We start from the raw sequence: 23,712 nt of genomic DNA, 5'->3' as shown, positions 1-23,712 counted from the left end.
CAAATGGGTTTTGAGTTTAAACACCCCGCCAGGGGAGTTTGAGGCTAAAAAATACATCTTCAGTGTAAGAAAAAAAAAGCAAATTACGCACTCAAAATGCTATGAGCGTTGCCAAAAGGGGTTTTGAGTTTAAAAAATACCTCTTCAATATAAAAAAAAAAGCAAATTACACACTAAAATTATTTGAGCGTAGCCAATCCAATCGGGGGTTTTGAGTTTAAACCCCTCTTCTACAGATAGCGTTTGTTTAAAGTTTAAAACCGCTCCAGATGGTTTTGAGTTTAAGATCCCCTACAGAGCATTTCGAGGTGGAAAACCCCCAACAGATGATTTTGACGATAAAACTTCTCTTTTGGATATAAAATCTAAAGCAAACTACAGTCACTTAATTCCAAGAGCGTATTCAAGAGTGGTTACACATTTTTATCAGTGGCAGGGCTCCCTTAATAAACTGCAGTGAATAGTCATCTGCCGGAATTGAATAATACTAAATGTACAGTGGCTCAACAAAGATGGTTAAGACAGAATTTAGAAGTCCGTTATAGAGATCGGGTTTAAATCAAGGAAATCCTATGCCGAACTGGGAGTCGACCCTTTAGTAAGATTGTGAGAGAGCGACGCATGAGGTTTGCGGGACATGTTCTCCGACAAAATGGATTACGCATAAGAAGAGTTGCAATGATATCCTAGTAGGCCTACAACTTGACGCCACTCATTCATTGAGGTCCTCATGGCAGGTGGGCAGAGGCTTTAGACATTACCAGTGACAGATTTTTATGGAAACAGCTTGACGTCAAATGCTCCGAACAGCGCCGTAGGGTCAGTAAGTCAGTAAGAATAGCACATTAGGTTTTTTAAATAAAACTTTTTAATAGCAGGAAAATGCACTTTAGATACCTAAGAATATGCATTTTGTTGGCTTTCAATACCAGAAATAGTGCTTGGCGGCGGGGCTTCGCCCCACGCTAGCGCTCCCCAGACCCCATTGCTAGTAATGGTAGGGAATCTATAATTTTATGGAAACAGCTTGACAGCAAATGCGCCAAACGGCACGGGAGGGTCTAAGTCAGTAAGAATAGCACATTAGGTTTTTCAAATAAAACTTTTTAATAGCAGGAAAATGCACTGTAGATACATCAGAATATGCATTTTGTTGGCTTTCAATATCAGAAATAGTGCTTGGCGGCGGGGCTTCGCCCCGCGCTGGGGGAGCTCCTAGCGCTCCCCCAGGCCCCCTTGCTAGTATTTGCGGGGAATCTACATTTTTTCCACTAACTCATGGAAGAACCTATTCTAGGGCACAATAAACGTCTTCCGAAAGAATGAAGAGTCAGAATGCAATAAAGATTATTTACACACACACACACATAAATACATATAAAAAGAAAATTTCGCTGGGGGGTGGGGGAGGTCGCGGGGGTGGGGGGAGATAAAAAAATCCCACCCCCCACCCGAAAAAAAATCCTGGCTACGCCCATGATATAGACCCCCAGGGGTCTACAAGGACTTCCAAGGGGTCTACGGAAGTGAAAAAATAAATTGGGGGTCTATGGCCTGTTAATGGAGGTCTACGAAGGCGGATCTCATTGAAGCATGACCATTCATGAAATTGACTCGTTCACACATGATTTGTACCATAGTTAATCCTTTGAATTTCAACCCTGTTAGTGGAATGATTTTTTCTTATTTAAAAATTTTAACGTAGGCCTATTATTTTAAATACCTTAATTGTGTCTACATGAAAGTAATAATTTACATGGCCGAGTCTATAAAATAAAATGTTGACCGTAAATTGTTGGTTATTAAAAATTTGGCTTCATTCTTTCTTTGTTGAACAACTATTGCATTTGTTCTTTATTTTTATGTAACAAAGTTTGAAGCTATGTCGCTATGAAACCATCGAAGCTGGAACATCGAGAAAAGTCAACATGAAATAAATAGATTAAGATTGGAAATACTTTTAAAAACTTTTAAATTCAGAATTAAGCCACAGTAGAAGAATGTTGATTAAACATTATAGGGGAGTATAGGTTTGTGAGCGTCTTACAATATATTTACTTAGGCTTATATCAAACTCTAAAAAACTGCACACTATAAGCAAAATATTGACTTTGCCAACCATTGAAGAGGTTTTACAATCTGTTTTACACAATCCTATATCTGATATCATTAAAAATTCCTCTAAGCAACAATACAGTTCAAAGGTATAATGGTGAAATGAGTTTTGGACAATGAATGGTTATTACGATTTACTTTTTTAAAAAGCTGGACTAGTTAACCTTGCCTGATATTGTAGTGGTATTATTATATTTTTGTTATGAATCAAGAAATTCATAAAGAATTGCTTTATGCCTGAAATTTTGATCAATTGCTCCTTCACACTGAAGTATGATAGTTTTCGAAAGGCTTATCTTTGACACTATTTTTTCTGAGTTCTTAGTTGCTAAGATCCTATTTTAAAACACAGAAATTAAACAGGAATCGGACATAGTCTATTTCACAAACTTGTTTCATAAATTGAATGAGGTTAACTTGCAGCTACAATGTGATAACCTAAATTTGATCAACACGAAGGCATAATTTCAGTGTTTCATGTGAGGATTAAATTAATGAAGCATACAATGACAATGATAAATTTTCTTACTTTCCAAATTTAAATCAGTCAGACATCATCTAATCGAGAAGATAGAATGTTAACCCGAACTAAATTGAAGCCCAAGATTGACATTTTATTATCAAAGCTGCCCACCAATAGGCGTTTTGTTGTTGTTGTTGTTGTTTAGTTACTTCTTGTAATGCATATTAAATTTTATTTTGCTTTGAATGTCATCAATAAATATATATCGCATAGTAATCAGTGAGAAAAGCATATCTGAAGTTAATGAATTTAAAAAAAAATGCTGGGGGGTCTACCGAAAACTTAAAAACATGGCAAGGGGTCTACGAGACAAAAAAGTTTGGGAACCACTGATCTAGAGCTAGTAAACGTAGATCTAGACCAGCGGTTCTCAACCTTTTAGGCTCGGCGACCCCTTTTTTACAATCCCCCACTCTACCGCGACCCCCCCCCCCCCACAAACACACATACAGCAACAGAAGAATAGACAAAAACAATTCATTTTTTTTTTTCGATGGTCTTAGGCGACCCCTGGCAAATCGTCAATCGACCCCCAAAGGGGTCGCGATTCACAGGTTGAGAACCCCTGATCTAGACAGAGTCTCTCTCTCTATATATATTAATATTTAGTACCGGTATGTCTTACATGACCTAGATCTACAAGCTAGAGAGTTTGTGACCCTTTCAAGGATTACATGTATTTGGGTTTTTTTTTCCATGCCAGTGCTATATTTTTTTTCAACCTACCGATAACCAAGCCGTGCAAGCAAACGGAAAATAGATCTAGTCTGCTACAGTCTAGATTCTAAAGATTATTTTTCCACACATTATTTTTAAAAGTTAATCTTACTTAGCTTACACCCTTACTTACACCCAGGACCAGGATACATGACTAGGTCTAGTCTAGATTGGAAATTTAGATCTTCCGAAAATCTTCGTTTTGAAGAAAGGTAATCTGGACAGAGTCTGTCAGAGGAGTGTGAGACTGTGTCACTAGTCAGTAGATAATAGTGTCACAGAGTGCAGTGATTGAGTGAAAGTTATAATTAGATTTAGATCTATATAGATCTAGTAACTAGAAACAAGAAATCTAGTCCTAGTATTATTACTATTATTATATTATTAGTATTATTAATGTTAGTAATTATTTATGTATCGAAAAATCTTTTTAATGCATTGCTATTAATTAGTTCAATACCTCGTCCTGAGATGTTTCCAGAACATCTTCAATTTAGACAGAATGGACTTCTTGCAATCCCAAATGGGATGTCAGGTAGACTGGAAAGTATGATGAATTTTTGTTCACAAGTATGGTTGTTATTTGATAGAAATTATCACAGGTTCAATGTCAATTTCTTCATACAAACCAGATAAGGTTTGCAACATATAACTAAATTTTCTTTGAGGAAGCTGAAATTTCATTTGTAAGGATCATATCTTTTCTGAAAAATTGAGGTATTTTGCACTTGATGCTTGCAATAATAAATTTAACTCATTGAAGATGGCAAAGATGGCTATTTTCTGTATTTCTCTTTCATTGCTATGAAGTGTTCTATTTATAGTCAAATACACACTTATAGGGCCACCAATTAATTGAACCAACGATCTATCAATCTGTAAATAACTAAATCCATAAATTTTTAGATCATCTAGACCAATTTTTTTTTTTATAAATCAAAGAATGGCTTTGGTACAGCTGTAGGACATACTCATCTTTAAAAAAAAAATGGTTAATAATGTTCACAAAGTGGATGACAACCATCCTCAGCAGCCAGTGAAGTCAATAGATATGTCATCATCTAATAGTTATATATTTGTGGTCAATATGTGGTGAAAAAATAGGAAACAATACATTTCATTTTTCCAATGTGGTTTTAAGCACTTGGTCTGAATAATGTGTGAAATGTCTTCTTCAGTAGTTATAATATTGTTTTTTCTATGAGATTTGGTCTATCCCCCTGCACAGTGACTTAAAAATATCTGAGCTATACCAAAGTTGGTCAGTATGACTGTTCCATAGCTTAGTTTATTCATAAAACTTTTGTTTATAGATAGGCTATCTAAAAATACCAGATTTTTTACCACTTCAATTTAGACAGGTCACTGACAACATCACTGGTGTATTCAGTTGACAAACACTGTACATTGGATCATTAAAAAAAAAACTTCCTTGTTAAGAAAATTTGTCAAAACATGTTTTAGGGGACTTGAAGCTGTTATTTACTTATTTGCTAAATTCAAAAACATTTTAAAATGTACAACTCATGTTACATAATTTCTGAAAAGTAAAATGAAATAATTTGTCTAATTTACTGGACAGTCACAAGAAAAATAGTTGTTGCTTATTATGTTTCTTTATTTGTTACCTAAAGTGTGTATTCATTTTGCACATATTAATATATATTATATTCTTAACATTGGCAATTAGAAGATCTAATCAAATTTTAGCAAATCATTTTTAATCTTCTAATAGCAAACAGACCCAACCTTTCCCCAATTTTTTTTCAAAGCTTATATCAACTCACTCTGTCTGTCTATTTATCTTTCTGTCTGTTGTTGTTCTGCTGATAAAAGGTTGAACATTTTTTTCTCCCACTTCCCATTCTCTGATCAAGTTGAAACTTTGCACAATTATTCAATATACCAAACAAAAAATGAATCAATGAAAAAAAAAAACACCAATTATTTAATAAAATATTGGTAATGAAATTATTTCCTTGACATCTGTTGTAACAGAGTTCTAGATTAATAGTTATTTTTTTATTTTCTAGTGCATTTAAATTAAAGTTTGATAGTATGGTATTGCTTTTTTTTATTATTATTATTTCACTTAGATATATATATAAGTGAGAAAATAAATTATGTATTTAATGATGCTGGGTAAAAGCTGTTTGTATTTTTTGACATTAGAGTCTTGAAAAACATTGAAAGATCTTTTTTTTTTTTTTAAAGACTAAACATACGATAATACATTTTTTTCAGCTTCATCCCCCTTTTTGCTTATAGATTTCTGTCCCATTTAGTTTGAATTGATTAGTACTCTTCTTTGTAGAAAGCAAAGAATGGCAGCTATAAACACAGACTTATCAGTCATTGGGTAAGTTTTTAGCATCTTTAATATCCATAAACTGTGTGCTTGCTTCACTAAATATTTTTATTTATAATAGTTTGACATAAATCTTTTGGGCCAGTTCTCATTCAAAATTATTCATGAAACTAATATAAAAACTGCAGATTCAGAATATATTGGCTATACTTGATGAAGTCGTCTTCAATCTTAGTTACACCTTTACTAACCCACTTGTTTTGTAGATCTCCTCCTGCCAGTCTTGTATCTTTAAATGTTTTCTTGTTATTAATCCCTAAACTAAACTTTATATTCAAAATATAATTTTCTTTTTTTTTTCCTTGTCGTTTTTTTTATACATAAATTTTCTTTTTATGGTGTTTTTTTTGTGTAAACATAACAGGGTTTTATTTAATGTCACAAAGATGGTTCCACAATACATTTTTAAAGGCATATAAATTAGATATAACCAAACTGTGGGTTGGAAACATTTGCTTTAACTTAAGATAATTAAATTTCATTGACATAATTTGGTTTGTTTCCCATTTTATGTTTAATAATTTCTATGTTGTCCAAAGGTACACTTATGAAGATATCCAGAATATGGCTCAGTCTATTTTGAAAAATACTGAACTGCGACCCAAAATAGGAATTATCTGTGGTACAGGACTTGGTGGTATAGCAGATATTGTTGAAAATCCAATCACAGTTTCTTACGACACAATAAAAGGCTTTCCTGTTAGCACAGGTACTATGATCTACTTAAGATTACAATGCTTGAAACGTCCTTAAGCTTACTCTAAAAGTTTTAAGTTGCAAAGTTTGGCATTTGATTATTTTACCATTTTTCTCACTTAACTTGAGACTTCTCTAATCAGGATGGGTCACGTAAAGTTAATAATTTCTTAATTATTGTTGATACTCATTGGTTTGTAGCTCCAGACAGCTAGTACAATTTAACCGTTGGTATTATATTTTTAATGCAGAACTTCAATAAAGCATTAACAAACTTCTTTTTTAACAAAATGAACCTAACTTTTATTAACAGTATATTCACAGCCTAGGTGGGTGGGCAGCGAAGGCAAATGAGCCAGCCATGCCCAAACTCAAACTTCTGCTGCTTTGCATCTGTATATCAGATAGGCTTCAGTAGTCAACCCAGAGGAAAAATTGTGAGCCAGTGACCTTTAGACAGCTTGCAGCACACAATTGGGTGTCAAACTCTAGCCCTGATAGGTTGCCAAGCCTCCTTGATAGGAATAATAGGTAGCCAAGCTGTTTGAGCCTGTCAGCTACACATCCCTATTTAAAACCTCAACTATGACAGACTTTCTCATGGTTATTCAGCTATATAACCGAATTATCCACCTAGCTGATTATGTCAGAAACTTGTACACATACTCCATAACAATTATCAACTGTATAAACGGCTCCTTCTGTCTCGGAAGACAATGGATTAGCCACTGGTTTTGGTTTCATCTTGAGACGGGGCAGAATCTGGGGTGACTAATCAAGCCAATTCTGGAGTGGCAGAATTTGCCACAGTTTTAGCATGTGTATGCATGTTTTAGGGCTAGCTGATAGGGCAGCTTTCTTTTTCTTTCACTTGACTAAGGCAGCTTCATTTCTTTTGCTCTTTGTGAGGATCATACCAGTACGCACAGTCTGTCTCCATACACTCAGGTCTTGGACTATTTCCTCCCTCATACTTTCATTATCAACTATTCATTTTTTTTAAATATTTGTAATTTTTTAAAATATAATATTCTTTCAGTGAATTAGTTTGATCGACTTTTGACTGAATCTTGTTTTTACATCCACAGTAAAAGGACACTCAGGAAAGTTTGTTTTTGGAACTATCAAGGGTAAAGAAGTTCTACTTATGATGGGAAGATTTCATTATTATGAGGGTTATCCAATGTGGAAGGTATGTTTTTCTTATGCTTGCTATTATTGAACTTAGTGTTATTTAATGAGTAGGTCAATACAAAATTGTGTACCCTTTCAATTACTTCACACTTCATTGCTTTGTTGTTAATCAAGCTTCACCAATCATTTATAGAATTTGTTCATCAACTTTTTACTGACAGGTTGCCATGCCTGTGCGAGTCATGAAAGCTATGGGAATAGAAGTGCTTCTGCTGACCAATGCTGCAGGTGGCCTAAATCAGGACTACAAGACAGGCGACATAATGATTTTGAAAGATCACATTGATTTGCCTGGATTGACTGGGGAGTGCGTTCTGATTGGCAAAAATGATGAAAGGTAGCAGGACTATGAATTATTTTGTTTCATTTTTATAGCTGCCATAAAATTTTTTTAAGTCTTGAAAAAAAATTTGGATCTAACAGTTAGTTAGGGAAACTCCGATAGTTTTTCAAATTTTAGTTATTGACATATTTAAATTCTGCGTAAAAAGTTGTAATAGTAAACATTATATCATTTTTTATTTAAATGCTCAGAAAATTTTATATTTAATAAATTAGACAGAAAATTCTTCACATCTAAAAAAAAAAATGGGGTTCTGCGAGATGTTTATAGTTTTAAAAGACGTGATGTCACAACTGCGTTGGCTAAATTTAGATCTAGACCTATATAACCGATAAACTATATAGATCTATCGGATCGCATTTATTGTTACTCTTCACAGCTAGATCTAGTCTCCACGTTGATTTATAATCGGTCATTGTTTATAAATAATATTCTAGATCTAAACCTCTATTTCTACTTGAAGAAAATGAAATACTGTTCTTCAGCTTGTTGCAGTAGTTCCAATCACAAAGATAAAATCAGCAAGTATGCTGATACAGAAATTACTGTCTCTTTTCATTTGTTTCCAAGATGAAGTTTTAAAGGGAAAATAGGAAAAAATTATTCGCCTGAAGAGCAAATATTTTACCAAGGCATTAGCTAATTCCTGTTTATGCTCAAACCATTTTGAGAGAAGCTGTTTCAGCAACTTCATTGCTGTGGAAATGGGATTTGAAAAAAATTGAATTTAATACCAGGTGCAGTACCAACAATACATTGGATTTCCAGGCCAAAGAATTCAATTAATGATACTACTGAGACATTTTAAACAACTGAAGTTCATAAATATAATTGAAATCAGATTTGTGGGCTAGAAATTTACTACGAATACTAGATCTACTATTAAATTTCTTATTTAACTTTTGACCTTGGGGGTGTGTCTCGCCGGCTGTGCCAGCGACAAGCTCTCTCATCACTTTTTCCATGTCAACCAATGTTAGGTCAAAACGGCACAAAAAAATCATAACTTTCTTACTGTCAAACATACAGTCATAATTTATACACCATTAGAAATTTCTTTTAAGGTATTTTAATGATGTACTAACGAAAAAATTTTTTAGCAAAGATATTTTTTTTTTCGCCTCCCTATCTATAGGATTTGAGTGCACACTCATGATGTCACACAGAAATTCAGTGAAAATCTGACCGTTTTGGATGCGCAGAAAAATTATGTCACAAAAACATCAATTACTAAGTTATTCTTGCAAATAAAAAAAAAAGAAGAATATATTCATTATCTATAAGTCAAAACACATATTATATCAAAAATTGTCAAAACCATCAGAGTTTTCCTTTAACATTCCTTGAGGAATGATTGTTGATGGCTATACAGTGACCTTATTACCCTTGGTCACAGAGATAAGTGAACATTGAATCTTGTGTGCCATGAACAATTAGATATTCACAGACTCCATGAACAATTATTATATTTAGAGAACTGTACATTATATTTTCACATAAATTATGATATAATTAATATATGATTTAATAGATATATAATAAATTAAACAATAGTAATATTGCTATAAAATTTAAATTATTTCAAAAGGTTCGGTCCAAGATTTGTGGCTACTAATGGTGCATATGATGTAGAATTAGGGAAAAAATTTCTGCAAATAGCTACTGAGCTTGGTCATGGTAGCATTATGAGAGAGGGTATCTACATCATGATTGGTGGACCTACGTTCTCATCAGCCGCTGAAGCCAGAGTCTTACGCATGTTTGGAGCTGATGCTGTTGGTAAACAAAAAAGTTGTTGTGTTGTCAGATTTAAATAAATTTATTTATTTTAGTTACTTTTTTTTTTAAAAATCTGAACATATATTGAACAACCAACTAAAATTCTGTCTTTTCTTTATCTGATTATGTCAGCCATTTTTCTTCTAAGTTGATGCTTTGCCCTTCTTTCTTTGCCTTTCCTTGAAATTTTCAACTAGATACTGTTGTTAAAATGTCCTTCACCTTTACACTCAAATCATGTGATATGATCTCAAGGGCATCTGTATTTATGATAAATGATGGACCATCAAATCAACTAAACACTGATACATTTCTTTTATTTATGTAAGAAGTTTAATTCAGTGACTTCCAATGATTATGATAATTTCAATCATTTAGATTCTTACCTAAAACATCTGTCTTTGTTACACCTTATAATTTTGTATTTTTTATACAAGAAATTTTAGTGATGTAATTATAAAAATCATTTTTTTATTGTAATTTCTTCTTGTAAATAATTTTCTTATTATATCACCCCAGGCATGAGCACAGTTCCAGAATCAGTTGTGGGCAGACACAGCAGCATGAAAATCTTTGGAGTGTCACTCATCACGGACATGGTGGACCTTGATGTCGGCTCACAGTTTCAGGTCACTCACGAGGATGTTCTTAGAACTGCCAATGAGCGGGCACTTATACTGCAAGATATATTTGTCAAATTTGTACAGCAAATTTAAGTTAAAGTTTGTGATTAGGGAAAATGAGTCAAAAGATCAATGATTGCAGATTAGCACTTTTGATGAGATTAACAATAAGTATAAGCTAGATGTAATCAAGGAGTAAATGAAATCAGTAAGATGAGATGTTAAAACTATAAGTTAAATAATGTAGCGAGAATGTAGTTGGAATATCTCTAAGCATTTCTTTATAGTGTATCCTTTTTACATCTTGTTCAATATTACTTTATCCTACAGTCCTTATTTATTATTCACCTTATATGTACACCTGTCAATAAAGAGTTGATAGCAAAACGCTGTATCCACCATTTTCAAAAAGAAAATTTTATTACTGTGGTCTAAATTTTATAAGTACTGTGAAGAAACTATTGACTATAACTAGATCATCTTACAGTTTTGAAAATGAAAATAAAGCATTTTGACTATGAACTCTTCATATATTTAAACCTGGGCATTTGAACTTCCTCTTTGTGCTAATACAACTATTTGCAGTGCTTTCAAATGACTTGTACACATTGCATTTGGTAGTCAAATTGTATTTCATTTATCACAAACTGATATATAGGAGCCATTCCTAATTATAAAGAAAAAATTTACAAGTAAATTAGATTTTGTGCAAGTAGTTTGTTCTCCAATCAATTTGATGTACTTGCAAAAGGTTCACCGTTTTTCATTTCTTTAAAAAATATGTGTTCATATTTCTACATGAGATTATCTAGACATGTTTTTTCTGGTGATATTGTTTATAGAAAAATGTTGTCTTTATTTCTCTGTGACAGAATCACTTACACTATTTTTTCATAAATCTGAATTTAATTCATTTTCTTTTTTACCTATATAATTCGTTTATCGTGTAATTTTGTTATCTAAAAATTTGATAGGAGATATAAACTCATTAAATGAGTGTCTCTGTGTATTTACAAACAGTTCTTGGATTTGTTATTGTCTGTATACAGCAGAATCATTGGAGATGTAACAGTTTTTGTTTTCTTTTATAATGTTTCTATTTTGATATTGTATTGAATCAAAAATTTGATCTCACTTTCAAATAGCAACAAAGTTCATGTATTTAAATCTGTAGAAAGACTAAAGACACTATTTGTTACTTTAAAAAATTAATAATAATATATAAATTGATTTCACCACTTGCTTTTAAAGGTCAGAATGTATTAAGTTTTTATTTTCTATTACGCTTATGGTCACTTTGATCTTACAATGAAAGGTCTTAAGAGTCAGAAAGTGACTATGCCATTTCTTAAGGTTCTTACTTTTTTTTTTTTTAAGTGAAATATAATATGCATTTCAATTATTTTTTTAAATTAAGCTTTCTATAAATATACATAATACAGTTAATGAGCATAATTCATTTTGGATCAAAATAACTGAAATATTTATATTTGCTTGTCAAAAGCTTGTGGCATTATTGTTTATGTTTTAACAAATGGCATTGCTCAATTGTATTCAAGATTGTCTTCTTTTTTTATGTGTGAGTGTGACATTTTCTCAAGTTGTATTAAGATAAAATAACAAATACATTTAAGCTGAATTAATTGATTGCTCCAATTGAAAGTTAAAATATGTATAAAAATGCATAGAGACACACACAAAACAATTTTTTTTTCTTCAGTTAATAAAGTACTGCAATTTTATTTTTAAATCCAGTTAATAAAGTACTGCAATTTCATTTTTGAATCCATCTTGCAGATACTTTTTTTTAATCCAAATGAAAATTCATTAAAAGAAAAAAAAAACAAATTTAGTATTAAAAAACATCAAAATTTATTTTGTAACATATTTTACTGCTATACATTTTTGCTTTTAATTTCAATCTAGACAGAAACCATAAAAGCACAAAACATTTGTATTGTTTACAGATGATTATTTACACAATGATGTACATGACAATGATAGATGACTTGGACATTTTTTTGTGGGGATATATATTTATCTTTTTTCTATCTTTATACAAAGTCTATAGATTGATGTTAATTTAACCTTTGAAATAGATTAGTACATTTCCGTAACAATCTTTTTAGAAATACATTTACACTAGCTAATAATTTTGTTTGTATCCTCTAGCAGCTTTGTGATGTAACAATAAAACATCCTTAACATTGATACTTTTTGTTGACTTGACTATATATATATCATTAACATATTACTTTTTGTTTGTAAACAAATGATGTGACTGGATCCATTTAAAACAATCTTTCAAGCAGATGAATGTCATACAACAAAGGTGATGTATGTGAATTGAACTTGGAAGAATACAAATATAATTTAACACTAAAGAAATAAACAGCTTGTTTCCCTACTCAGTTCTCTTGACAGTGTACTATTATTAACAACTGCCAGAGTCGAAGAAGGGACAAACAAACTAGATGTGAAACAAAGTCTGGCTGATGGATGAGAGCTCATTCAAACTGATCTTTGTTCTTCAGCAAGTAAGCTGCCAGAAATTCAATGGGATTGGGGGGTCTGAAACAAAACAGGGAAATTAATTTTAAACAACCAATAGTGAAAAGAATACTTTAAAAAAACAAAGCTTATCTAAAAGAAATAACTGCTAATTACTACCATGTATCTGAAAATTTTACGGTTTAGCTCCCTTTCTGCTATATAAAACAAAATTGATTAATTAGTACTAAATGATTAACTAACTGGTTAATGTTTGGATTGATTTGTGTATTGTCATCAACTTGATCCAAGAATTACGTCTTAAACTCTATGAATGAAACTTTTCAAATAATCCAGTTAGCTATGAATGTTTTAACATTTTCTGAGCACAGAAAGGGGCAACAACTGGATATTTCTTTCCAACTCCAATAGTTAGTTCTCATAATCAGCTTATCATAATGCGATGTTGCTACTTTATTTTAGATGACTCCACTAATGTAAATAAAAAGTTGAAATCACTGATATGAAGTTCTTATTAACTCTTTTTCTCCTATTTTACCACAACAATTCATCTAAATGTGATCCCAGGCATGAAAGGTGGAATGCTCTGAGAACACTATAGTTAGCTTATGGCTCAAATTTATTGAAATCTACATGTAGAACTTTACAAAAGTTTCTAGTAAAAAAAAAGATGATTTACTACCTCTCTCTGGCCAACACAGACATGCCAGATAAGAGTATTGGAACCACAGTTTGATCAAGATAAGCTCTAGTTGGTAATGACTGTACATCTACTTTAGGGCGTTTGGCTGGAACTTCCAAAGCTTCTTTTTCACTGGCAATAATTTTCTAAAAAAACAAAACAACAAATTTATAGAAGGGATACATAATACTCTATTATTTAGCAGTTTCTTCAGGTGTTTATATTTTGCAATTGTTTTTTTTTTGTTTTTAAAAGTTTAATTAATGTAAAAAGTATATAGTTGCTTTTTTTTTTTTTTTTTTTTTTTTTTTCATATTAGGAAATGTGATGGTCACCAAATAAGTAAAACAAAATTCTGATAGAAAATGTCAGTATTTGTCATGACTCATAAAAACAATAAATAACAAATGTATTTACAGCAAAATATTTTAAGTATAAACAAGATAATTCAAAATATTTACCTGAATATTGTCTGGTATATCTTGAGATTCCATTGGATCATTTATATTTGATAGTTGTGCAACGCTTACAGGCCTTGATACTGATTCTTTAAAATCAAAACAGTAAAATATTAATATTTTAATTTAATTTTAAGACTTCTATCATGGATCTTGCTTACAGTTCTGCAGGCTGTCTCTATCTATTAGTCCTTTAATATCTATCCAGTTGTATTTATGTTATACTGTATTGGATTATAGAATAGACTTGGACTCCTAAATTTATATGAAATATAGGAACCATTCTATGATTTAAAAAAAAAAAAAGATGACCCATATACAATTAAATTAGCTCTTGTGCAAGTAGCTTGTTCTACGGTCAAATGATGTATGTTGCAAAGGTTCACAGTTTTTCATTGCTTTAAAAAATGTTTGTTTATATTTCTACGTGAGATTATCTAGACCCTATTTTTTTTCTCTTGATATTGTTATAGAAAAATGTTGTCCTTATTTCTTTGTGACAGGATCACTTACACTATTTTTTTCATGAATTTGAATACATATCTATATACGTATAGTATTTAAAATGAAAAATATGGGGAAATTGCTGTTTCATTTCTAATGTAATCAAATATTATCTGAATCAAACCTTTTTCCAAAAAGAGAAAAGATGCTATTACTTTAGCATATGGTCTGTCCAACCCTATATATGTCACATTTAGATCTCAAAAACTAGAAAAGACATTAATATTTTGATATTTTGACATTATAATATTTTGTAGCTTGTAAAGTTTAGGTGCAACAGCTAATTTTATCTTCTGAAAATGAACTGTTTTCTTTTTAAAATTAAATATAAAAATACTTAAATATTAAAAATACATCATTTTTACAGAAGTCTTTCCCTTTGGTCAATTTACATGGTCGTCCTCTTAGATCTGGGCAAAAATTTTAGGCCACATATGAAAGGCTCAGAGAAGAGCAAGCTGGCTTCCAAAGAGGCAGATCATGCGCTGAAAATTTTTTGTCCTCTGAAATATTGAGTGAAGCCTAGAATAACAACAAAGGCTGATGAATCAGTTTTGTGGTTGCAAAAAAACGATAGTGTCCATTGTGAATTACTCTGGAAAATAGTGAGGGAATAAATGGTAAAAATGTGTCTAATTTCTGCGAAATTTCTACAAGAAATCAAGCTGCAGCATCAAAACAAATGATTGTGTAATAAAAAAAAAACTGTCTTCTGTGCCTCATGGCACATTCTAAACCAACTGATGGACCTCAACAAGTTTGTTGATCACTTCTCCTTCTTTCTTCATATGTCCAAAAGTACTGTTTCTGGAGCATGGCATGCCAGGAGCATGGAGACACAATACACAAAGAAAACAAAATCCAAAGGTAATGAGAATAATGTAGATCTGGAGTAAGAGGAGAGACAGAGAGGATTAGATCACTACCACCACTCTTCAATTATTGTTTTTTAAAAGCTATGACTTTTCAAGCTCTAAACCAACTACTTTTATATATACACAACTATATATATACACAGGAAAGAAAAGTTAAATAGACTGCACAAGATGCGGAAGAATATGCTGGTTGCAAATGGGTTTGCATATTCATATGAAACACTTCCCTCATCCTAAGTCTTCGGAATCGAAGATATTACCATTATTATATAAATAACATTTTTTTAAATTATAATATAGATCTATATTTCTATCTATAGACATCTATAGAAATATAGATCTATTACTTTAAATTTTAAATTAGAATCTAGATCTAAGATCTGTATATCTAGATATACATATAATTTGATTATAATTGATAAAATATTAGATAATTGTCATTTATCATTATGTAATCTAATTAGAATCTAGATCTAATAAATATTACTTTAAATTTTAATTATTTTTTTAAAATTTCCTTAGTGACGTCTAAGATGTGTTTGGAGGGGAGTGTTTAAATAAAATATTTTTAATGTTTTAAAATATTAATAAGTCAAGATCTAGAAATAATAATAATAACTTAACAAGTAGATCTAATTATTTAAAATTATATTAATTACTAAAATAACTAGATGTACTGTAGATCTAGGTCTAGATCTAATCATTAAGACTAAGATTAATAGATTCCCATCATTCACTGATTCTGTTATTTCAGTATTCACTGCCATTCATTTGGCCATTTCAGAATTATTATATTTATTATTATTGACTATTGATTTATTCCAATGTCTGAATATGAACAAAGATTTACAATGATGTTGAATGTCACATGTGCCATTGCAATGATGATCATTAATGTCTTAATCACGTTAATGATTATCTGTTAGTGTTAATACTGTTTTATCATTATCAGATTAATCATTACTCGACTCAAGACGTCGTAATTAATTTGTTATTAAAAAATATACAAATAGATTTATTATATTGCTAGAAGCTAATTTATAATTTCATGATATAGATTCTAAAGGGTCTAGATCTAATTATTTTTACAATTAAATTTTGAAAACAAATTAAATAAGCACGGTCGGTAAGACAACAAGCAAATATACCTTCCGCCATGTTTGTTTCTAAGGGAAGTCATTATCTCCCTTTGATTTTAAAATCAGATCTTGATCTAAGTAATTTTATATTTTCGTCCTTTTTCGTTATTATTTTCCTTAATATCATCGAAAAATAAAACATTCCTAAGACTAAACAAATGATTTATGTAATGTATTAACTGAATCAACTCTCATGGAACTAAAAAGTAAGGCGGTTTTATACGTGCGCCCTTATTGCTCACACTGAACATACTTCAACAAACCTCTGAAAAAAAAATGTCTTCTTAGCTTATAGATTACAGACGTTACGTCAAAAGAAGATAAAATTATTTCCTACTCATTTCACGTGCCAATCTATTCATGCATGTTAATCAGCGACGTAAGCTCTGCAAAGTCTATGTTTTTCCTAGCTGATTCAGGCAACCCATCCATGCTCTAAGGGCAATATGGAGTAAGGAACACTTGTATGAATTAGTCCTAGCATATGGAATAAGAGATATGCTTTTATCTATGTATCTTTCACAATATTTTATTAGTTGTTTTTTTTTTTATTTATAAATTATGGCGTAGTGTTTTATGTAGGCCTATATAAAATGCATATTGCTACTTTACTTTGTATTATTCTGTTCTTAAGTGTCTCTAAATTTTGTGATTGTAGGCTACTAAACAAATTGGAATATTCGTTTGTTACAAATCTTTCCGCTCTATATTTCGTCTTTTCTAGTTTCATTATGCTTTCTTGAGTTGAGGGATCATGTTTCAGAAGTCACCAGATAAAATCTACTCAGCCCAAAAGATAACAGTGAATGACATCCCTCCACATGGTAGACAACTTTACGTATCTGGGAAGCACGGTATCCAATGTTTTTTGTTTGGTGTAATGCACAAATTGTAAGACAAATTTCCTTACGGATAATAAAGATTATTATTATGTTAGAAATGAACGAGTAGTCATTCTCTGGCACTGCCAGGGTCGAGTTTCGCTAAAGAGAAACAAAATTCATCGTAGTCCCTTTAACAGTTTCCACTGAGGAATTTTCTGGTGATGTGGCAGGTCTGCAGCAGTACCGCCCTCTGACAGGCAACGAAGATGTTCCTAGGAATGTTAAGGGCCTTGAAGGTGTCTGTGAGGTCAGTTGTTATTATCCCCTCGGTTGATATAACAATGGGGTATATTGTTATTTTGGACAATTTCCATAGACGCTTAATCTCCAAGCCTAGGTTCCCATATTTTCTTTGTTTTTCTATCTCAGTTTTTCTCAAATTATGAGACAGTGGTACGGCGATATCGATAATGGTAGCGGTTTTTTTCTTTTTTATCGATGAACAGCAGATCCGGGCGATTGAAATCTACCGTTTTGTCGGTCAGAATAGGCCTATCCCAGTACAGCAGATGTTCAGTAGACTCGAGAACCTCTTGCGGAGAGTATTTATAATAAGGGGGAGTGTCCTTACCGATCAATTTGTACGTCAAAGCCAGGTGTTGGTGTATTAACTTTGCAACTTGGTTATGGCGACCTAGGTAGGCTGATTCTGATAGGGCTGGACATCCTGCCATAATGTGTTCAATGTGTTATTATTATTATTATTATTATTATTACTTTCAAGAGAAGTTGATAACCGTCTAGCAAGGCTAGTATAGGCCAACTAGTGCTTTTGGGCGGCTCCAGGCGAGAGTATAGCGGAATAAATCGCCCCCGCTGGCCAACAAATATACCAAGCAGTGGTTCTTTTATATGGATTTTATACATGCGTAGGGCCTGCAATACAGAAAGTAAGTAAGACTTCTTGAACGCTTTCACCAAAGATGTCTGCGCTTCATCATAATCATAGACAAACGATGGCAAGACCGAATTACAAATATTGACAAATAACAATGTTGGCTACTTGCCGTTATGGACAGTTTAGAGAGACTGATTATAGTTAGACAGCTACGCTAGTTGTAACATAATAGTATTATATGTACATTTGCACACTAGCGCGTCAGTGCACCACCGCTGGTGTTTACGTAATAAATGAGTTCCTAATATGTCTTCCCTCTTAAACACTAGTTTGTTATTTGTGTAACACGAATATTCTACATGGTGTCAGAGTAAAACTTAAAAAGCTGTCCAGACAAAGGTTTTTATTAATCTAATAATGGCTTCTTTTTATTTTGAGCAACCAATCTTGAATTGGAATGCTAAAGATCTGTATCAAGAGTTTTTAAGGTTTCAACAGCAGGTGACACTGAGGTGAGCTTTTGTTTCAAAGGACCGTTAGCTGGTGCCGATAGTAAACAAAAAGCCGGATGGCTGGGAATGTGGATAGGTCAACAAGGCCGTGAAGTGTACAAAACTCTAAATATCGATGATAGTGAAGAGGGAGATCCGCAATTGCTATTAAAGAAAATAGAAGACTACATAAGGCCAAGACAAAATAAAAGAGTGTCTAGATTTGAGCACATCAGAGAAAGCAGGAAGAAGGAGAAAGTTTTGATAACTTTGTTAAAGACCTAAAGCTTCTCATTATGGACTGTGAGTATGACAATCCAGACGATATGCTTATTGATTTGATTATTAGTGGAGTCATACACGAAAAGGTGCAATTAAGACTACTTGATCAGGGACAGAAGTTGACCCTTAGCAAGGCTATTGACATTGGACAACAATACGAGATGTCGCAAAGCCAAGTGAAAATGTTTAGGGGCCAAGAAGTTCTAGCAATCAAGAGACAGTCACACAATGTACTCAAGCAGAAGTCTAAAGACAACTCAGATAAATTATGTAGTAAATGCGGCAAGAACCACGAAAAGGGAAAATGTCCGGCAATAGGAACCACGTGCAATTTCTGCAAGAAGAAAAACCACTGGTTTCAAATGTGCAGACAAAGACGCAACGTCAATATGGTAGAAGATAACAGCCACAGTGATGAAAATGTTGTACCTGTTAGCACTGCAAGTAGCCAGTCTAAAAAGGGTAAAATTGAGAACATCAATGTCGTTGAAGACAAGTGGACTGTAAAACTAGTCGTGAATGGCAAGACATTAATTTTTCGTATCAACACTGGTGCAAGATGTAACATTCTTGTCAAGTCGGAGTTTGAAAAGCTCAAAGACAAAGTAAAACTTGCTTATTCAGCAAAGTCGCTCAAGTCTTACACTAATCATGTTATTAAGACTGTAGGAGCAGTGGTGCTACTTTTGAAAAATAATATCCAAGAGGTAAAAAAAAAAGGTTTGAGGTAGTAGACATTAGCCAAGAGAACATTTTGAGTGGTGACACAGCAGAATGTTTAGGACTACTACAACAGATAGACAGCATAGAATCCAAGGCAGAAGACGAGTTACAAAGAGAATTCCCTGAAATGCTGAAAACAACTGGAACACTGCCAGGAGAATACAAGATTCAGTTACAGGAAAATGCTAAAGGAGTTATCCATCCACCACGTCGCTTAGCAGCATCGTTACGCAAGAAAGTTGAAGAAAAACTTAAAGAAATGCAAGCTGATGGATTTATTACTCCAGTACATGAACCTACTGAATGGGTTAGCTCCATGGTTGTTTCGTTCAGGAATGACAAAGTGAGAATATGTATTGATCCAAAAGATCTCAAAAAAGCAATCAGACGGGAACATCACCCGATGAAAACTATTGAAGATGTGATCACTAATATTCCAGATTCGAAGATATTCTCAGTTTTCGATGCCAAGTCAGGGTTTATGCAAATAAAGCTTGAAAGAGAATCTTCATTTCTCACAACTTTCAACACACCTCTGGGAAGATATAGATGGTTACGATTATCTTTTGGTATCAAATCAGCGCCAGAAATTTACCAAAAGAATTATGAATGAAATGCTTCAAGGTATTGAAGGAGCATATGTCATCATAGACGACATTCTAGTAGCTGATAGAGATGTTGAGCATCATGATCACATTTTGAAACAAGTCATGCAAAGAGCAACGGAGTACAATCTAAAGCTGAACTATGACAAGTGCAAGATAAGGCAAAACAGAGTACCTTATATGGGTCATATCTTGTCAGAGAAAGGTTTAGAACCAGATCCAGCAAAGATAAAGGCAATTATTGACATGCCAGCTCCTCAAGACAAAGATGGAATCAGAAGATTTCTAGGTTTAATTCAGTACCTATCAAAATTTATTCCTAATCTAAGTCAAGCAGATGCTCCAATACGAAAGCTTCTAAAAGATGACATAGAATTTCAATGGAATCATGAACAAAACAAGAGTTTTGTTGAATTGAAACATCTTTGTACAAACCCTCCAGTTTTGGCATATTATGATGTCAACAAGAACGTAGAGATAGAATGTGATGCAAGTAAAGATGGACTGGGAGCAGTATTACTCCAGGAAGGTCGTATAATTGCATATGCATCAAGAGCTCTTACAGATATGCTCAGATTGAGAAAGAAATGCTTTCAATTGTGTATAGTACAAGCAAATTTCACTGCTACATATTTGGTAAAGAAGTAACAGTTTATAATGATCACAAACCTCTGGAGCAAATCTTCAAGAAACCTCTACTGTCAGCACCAGTGAGAATACAGAAGATGCTAATAAGACTACAGTGGTATGATCTGAAAGTCTGTTACAGAAAAGGCAAGGAAATGTTTATCTCCGATACACTTTCTCGTGCACATCTACCAAATACTGATACACAGACATGTGAATTTACAGATGATTCAGTGCATATGATCTCTGTAAGTGATTCGAAATACAGTGAAATTAAAGACTGTACAGGCAAGGAACTTTTAATGCTTCTGGAAGTAATTATGACTGGTTGGCCAGACACAAGAAGCGAGACTCCAATTGAAGTCAGGCCATATTGGGATTCAAGAGACCAGTTATCAACTTCGGATGGTATTATATACAAAGGTCTGAGAAAGGTCATGCCACCGAGCTTACGTAAATACATACATGCTAAATCTGATTCACAAGTCTCACTTAGGAATAGTCAAGTGTAAGCAGAGAGCCAGAGAAGTCATGTATTGGCCAGGCATGAATGCAGACTTTGAAGTGACAGTTAGGGATTGTAGCAGGTGTGCTGAACATCAGAATCAAAATGTGTCAGAACCGCTAATACCTACCAAGACACCAGATCTCAAGGTGGTGAAGAAACACTTTGACTGCGAGAAACAGTCTCAGAAACATTATAATGATAATTGGAAAGGAGTTAAGAGTTATAATCCACTACAAGACGGAAAGGCAGTCAGAATGCAACTTAATTCTAGGTGGAAACCAGGAAGCATTCTAAGCCTAGATCATATAATGTCAAAAGTGGAAATAAGGCCTACAGAAGAAACAGAAAACACATCAGAAATTCTTCTGAGAAAGCAAACAGATTTGACAATAATTATGACTTTCCAGATGACATCTCAGAACAACCAGAACCACTAGATCTAGAGAGTCCAGGATTACAAACTACACTAGATTTTGAGCCGCCACTACACACTGCTTCTTCTAAAACATCTAGACCACATTTAACCTTACGTAACACGCTCAGGCAGAATAGTTAACAAACCCAAGAGACTTGATTTGTGAACTTGATTTGTGAATTGACCTTTTAGTTGACTAGTTTAGTTTGTTAGTTATTCTGATAGATAGATTTTCTGAATTAAAGAAGAGAGATGTAACAAAATAGTATTATATGTCATGGGCGTAGCCAGGGGGGGGGTCCCCCCCCCCTCGAAATGAAATCCCCCCCCCCCCCCCCGTCGGAATTTAGTGACTGATTTTTTGCTTTGATTTTGTTTATTTTAGGTGAGATTTTAATACTAAACCATCACTTGTCCCAGCACAACCAAAGGGGTTTTGAGTTTAAAACCCCCTACCGTGGGGTTTGAGTTTAAAACCCCCTACCAGGGGGGGTTCGAGTTTAAAAAACCCTACCAGGGGGGTTCGAGTTTAAAACACCTACCAGAGGGGTTCGAGTTTAAAAACCCCTACTAGAGGTTTTGAGTTTTAAACCCCCTACCTGGGGTTTTTGCAGTTAACTCCCCCTCTTCTATAAAACAAAACAAAAAATGCAAACGAAAATCCCCTAATTCCAAGAGCACAGTTAAGGAAGATTTTGATTTTAAAACCCCGTCTAAAATTTACGATAAACCTCCTCTATAATATAAAAAAAAAAGCTAATTACGCACTCAAAATGTTATGAGCGTAGCTAAATGGGTTTTGAGTCAGTTTTGAGTTTAAACCCCACTTCAGCGGGGTTTGAAGGTAAAAACTACCTCTATAATAATAAAAACAAAGCAAATTATACACTCAAAGAGGTTTTGAGTTTAAACTCCCTTCCAGTGGAGTTTGAAGCTAAAAAGTACCTCTTCAATATAAATAAAAGAAAATTACTCACTCCAAAATCTATGAGCGTAGTCAAAGGGGTTTTGAGTTTAAACCCCCCGCCAGGGGGGTTTGAGGATAAAAAATACATCTTCAGTGTAAGAAAAAAGCAAATTACGCACTCAAAATGCTATGAGCGTTGCCAAAAGGGGTTTTGAGTTTAAACACCCATTCAGAGTGGTTTGGTGCTAAAAATACATCTTCAATATAAAAAAAAGCAAATTACAGACTAAAATTATTTGAGCGTAGCCAATCCAATCGGGGGTTTTGAGTTTAAACCCTTCTTCTACAGATGGCTTTTTTAAAAAGTTTAAAACCCCTCCAGATGGTTTTGAGTTTAAGATCCCCCTACAGAGCATTTTGAGGTGGAAAACCCCCAACAGAAGATTTTGACGATAAAACTTTTCGATATAAAATCTAAAGCAAACTACTTTCAAGAGAAGTTACACATTTTTACCAGTGGCAGGGCTCCATTAATAAACTGCAGTGAATAGTCATCTACCGAAATCGAAAAACACTAAATGTATCTCAACAAAGATGGCTAAGACAGATTTTAGGAGTCAGTTATAGAGATCGGGTCTAAATCAAGGCCGAACTGGGAGTCGACCCCTTAGTAAGATTGTGAGAGAGCGACGCATGAGGTTTGCGGGACATGTTCTCCGACAAAATGAATTACGCATAAGAAGAGTTGCAATGATATCCTAGTACAACTTGACGCCACTCATTCATGGAGGTCCTCATGGTAGGTGGAAAGAGGCTTCAGACATTACCAGGGAGGGTCTAAGTCAGTAAGAATAGCACATTAGGTTTTTGAAATAGAACTTTTAATAGCAGGAAAATGCAGTGTA

General features: G+C 33.3%; 2 protein-coding genes across 6 annotated transcripts in view; one reads left to right on the top strand and one right to left on the bottom strand.

Moving 5' to 3' along the window:
• Positions 1-12,569, top strand: part of LOC106050162 (purine nucleoside phosphorylase-like) — a 36,285-nt gene extending 23,716 nt beyond the window's left edge. Inside the window, exons 1-7 of one of the 5 annotated variants that reach the window (XM_056023914.1) lie at positions 3,272-3,567; positions 5,670-5,714; positions 6,263-6,432; positions 7,508-7,611; positions 7,775-7,950; positions 9,545-9,735; positions 10,255-12,569. In XM_056023914.1, coding sequence (XP_055879889.1) covers positions 3,506-3,567; positions 5,670-5,714; positions 6,263-6,432; positions 7,508-7,611; positions 7,775-7,950; positions 9,545-9,735; positions 10,255-10,451 — 945 coding nt within the window. In that variant the 5' untranslated portion in view covers positions 3,272-3,505 and the 3' untranslated portion in view covers positions 10,452-12,569. Of the gene's footprint in view, positions 1-3,271; positions 3,568-3,949; positions 4,073-5,599; positions 5,715-6,262; positions 6,433-7,507; positions 7,612-7,774; positions 7,951-9,544; positions 9,736-10,254 lie in introns of those variants that run through there. The other 4 variants (XM_056023916.1, XM_056023915.1, XM_056023918.1 and 1 more) reach the window with 4 other exon arrangements.
• On the bottom strand, positions 12,207-16,587 carry LOC106050163 (protein dpy-30 homolog). The gene is made up of 4 exons (XM_013205109.2): positions 16,537-16,587; positions 14,013-14,098; positions 13,552-13,697; positions 12,207-12,929 (listed from the first exon to the last, which is right to left on the bottom strand). The coding sequence occupies exons 1-4, from the start codon at positions 16,544-16,546 to the stop codon at positions 12,866-12,868; spliced, it is 306 nt and encodes a 101-aa protein (XP_013060563.1). The 5' UTR covers positions 16,547-16,587; the 3' UTR covers positions 12,207-12,865.
• Between the last annotated feature and the right edge of the window lie 7,125 nt (positions 16,588-23,712).

The sequence above is a fragment of the Biomphalaria glabrata genome, chromosome 3 (assembly GCF_947242115.1).
Source record: "Biomphalaria glabrata chromosome 3, xgBioGlab47.1, whole genome shotgun sequence".
Lineage (NCBI taxonomy): Eukaryota > Metazoa > Mollusca > Gastropoda > Planorbidae > Biomphalaria > Biomphalaria glabrata.
Note: the sequence above shows the minus strand (reverse complement) of the source record. Positions and strands in the feature narration are given on the sequence as shown.

Bases quoted from the DNA above. Each gene is read 5' to 3' on its own strand.
- LOC106050163 (XM_013205109.2), bottom strand. The intron at 13,698-14,012 runs GTAAATATTTTG...TTGTTTTTTTAG, and splicing joins ATATACCAGACAATATTCAG to AAAATTATTGCCAGTGAAAA. The intron at 12,930-13,551 runs GTAGTAAATCAT...GTTTTGTTTCAG, and splicing joins TCTGTGTTGGCCAGAGAGAG to ACCCCCCAATCCCATTGAAT.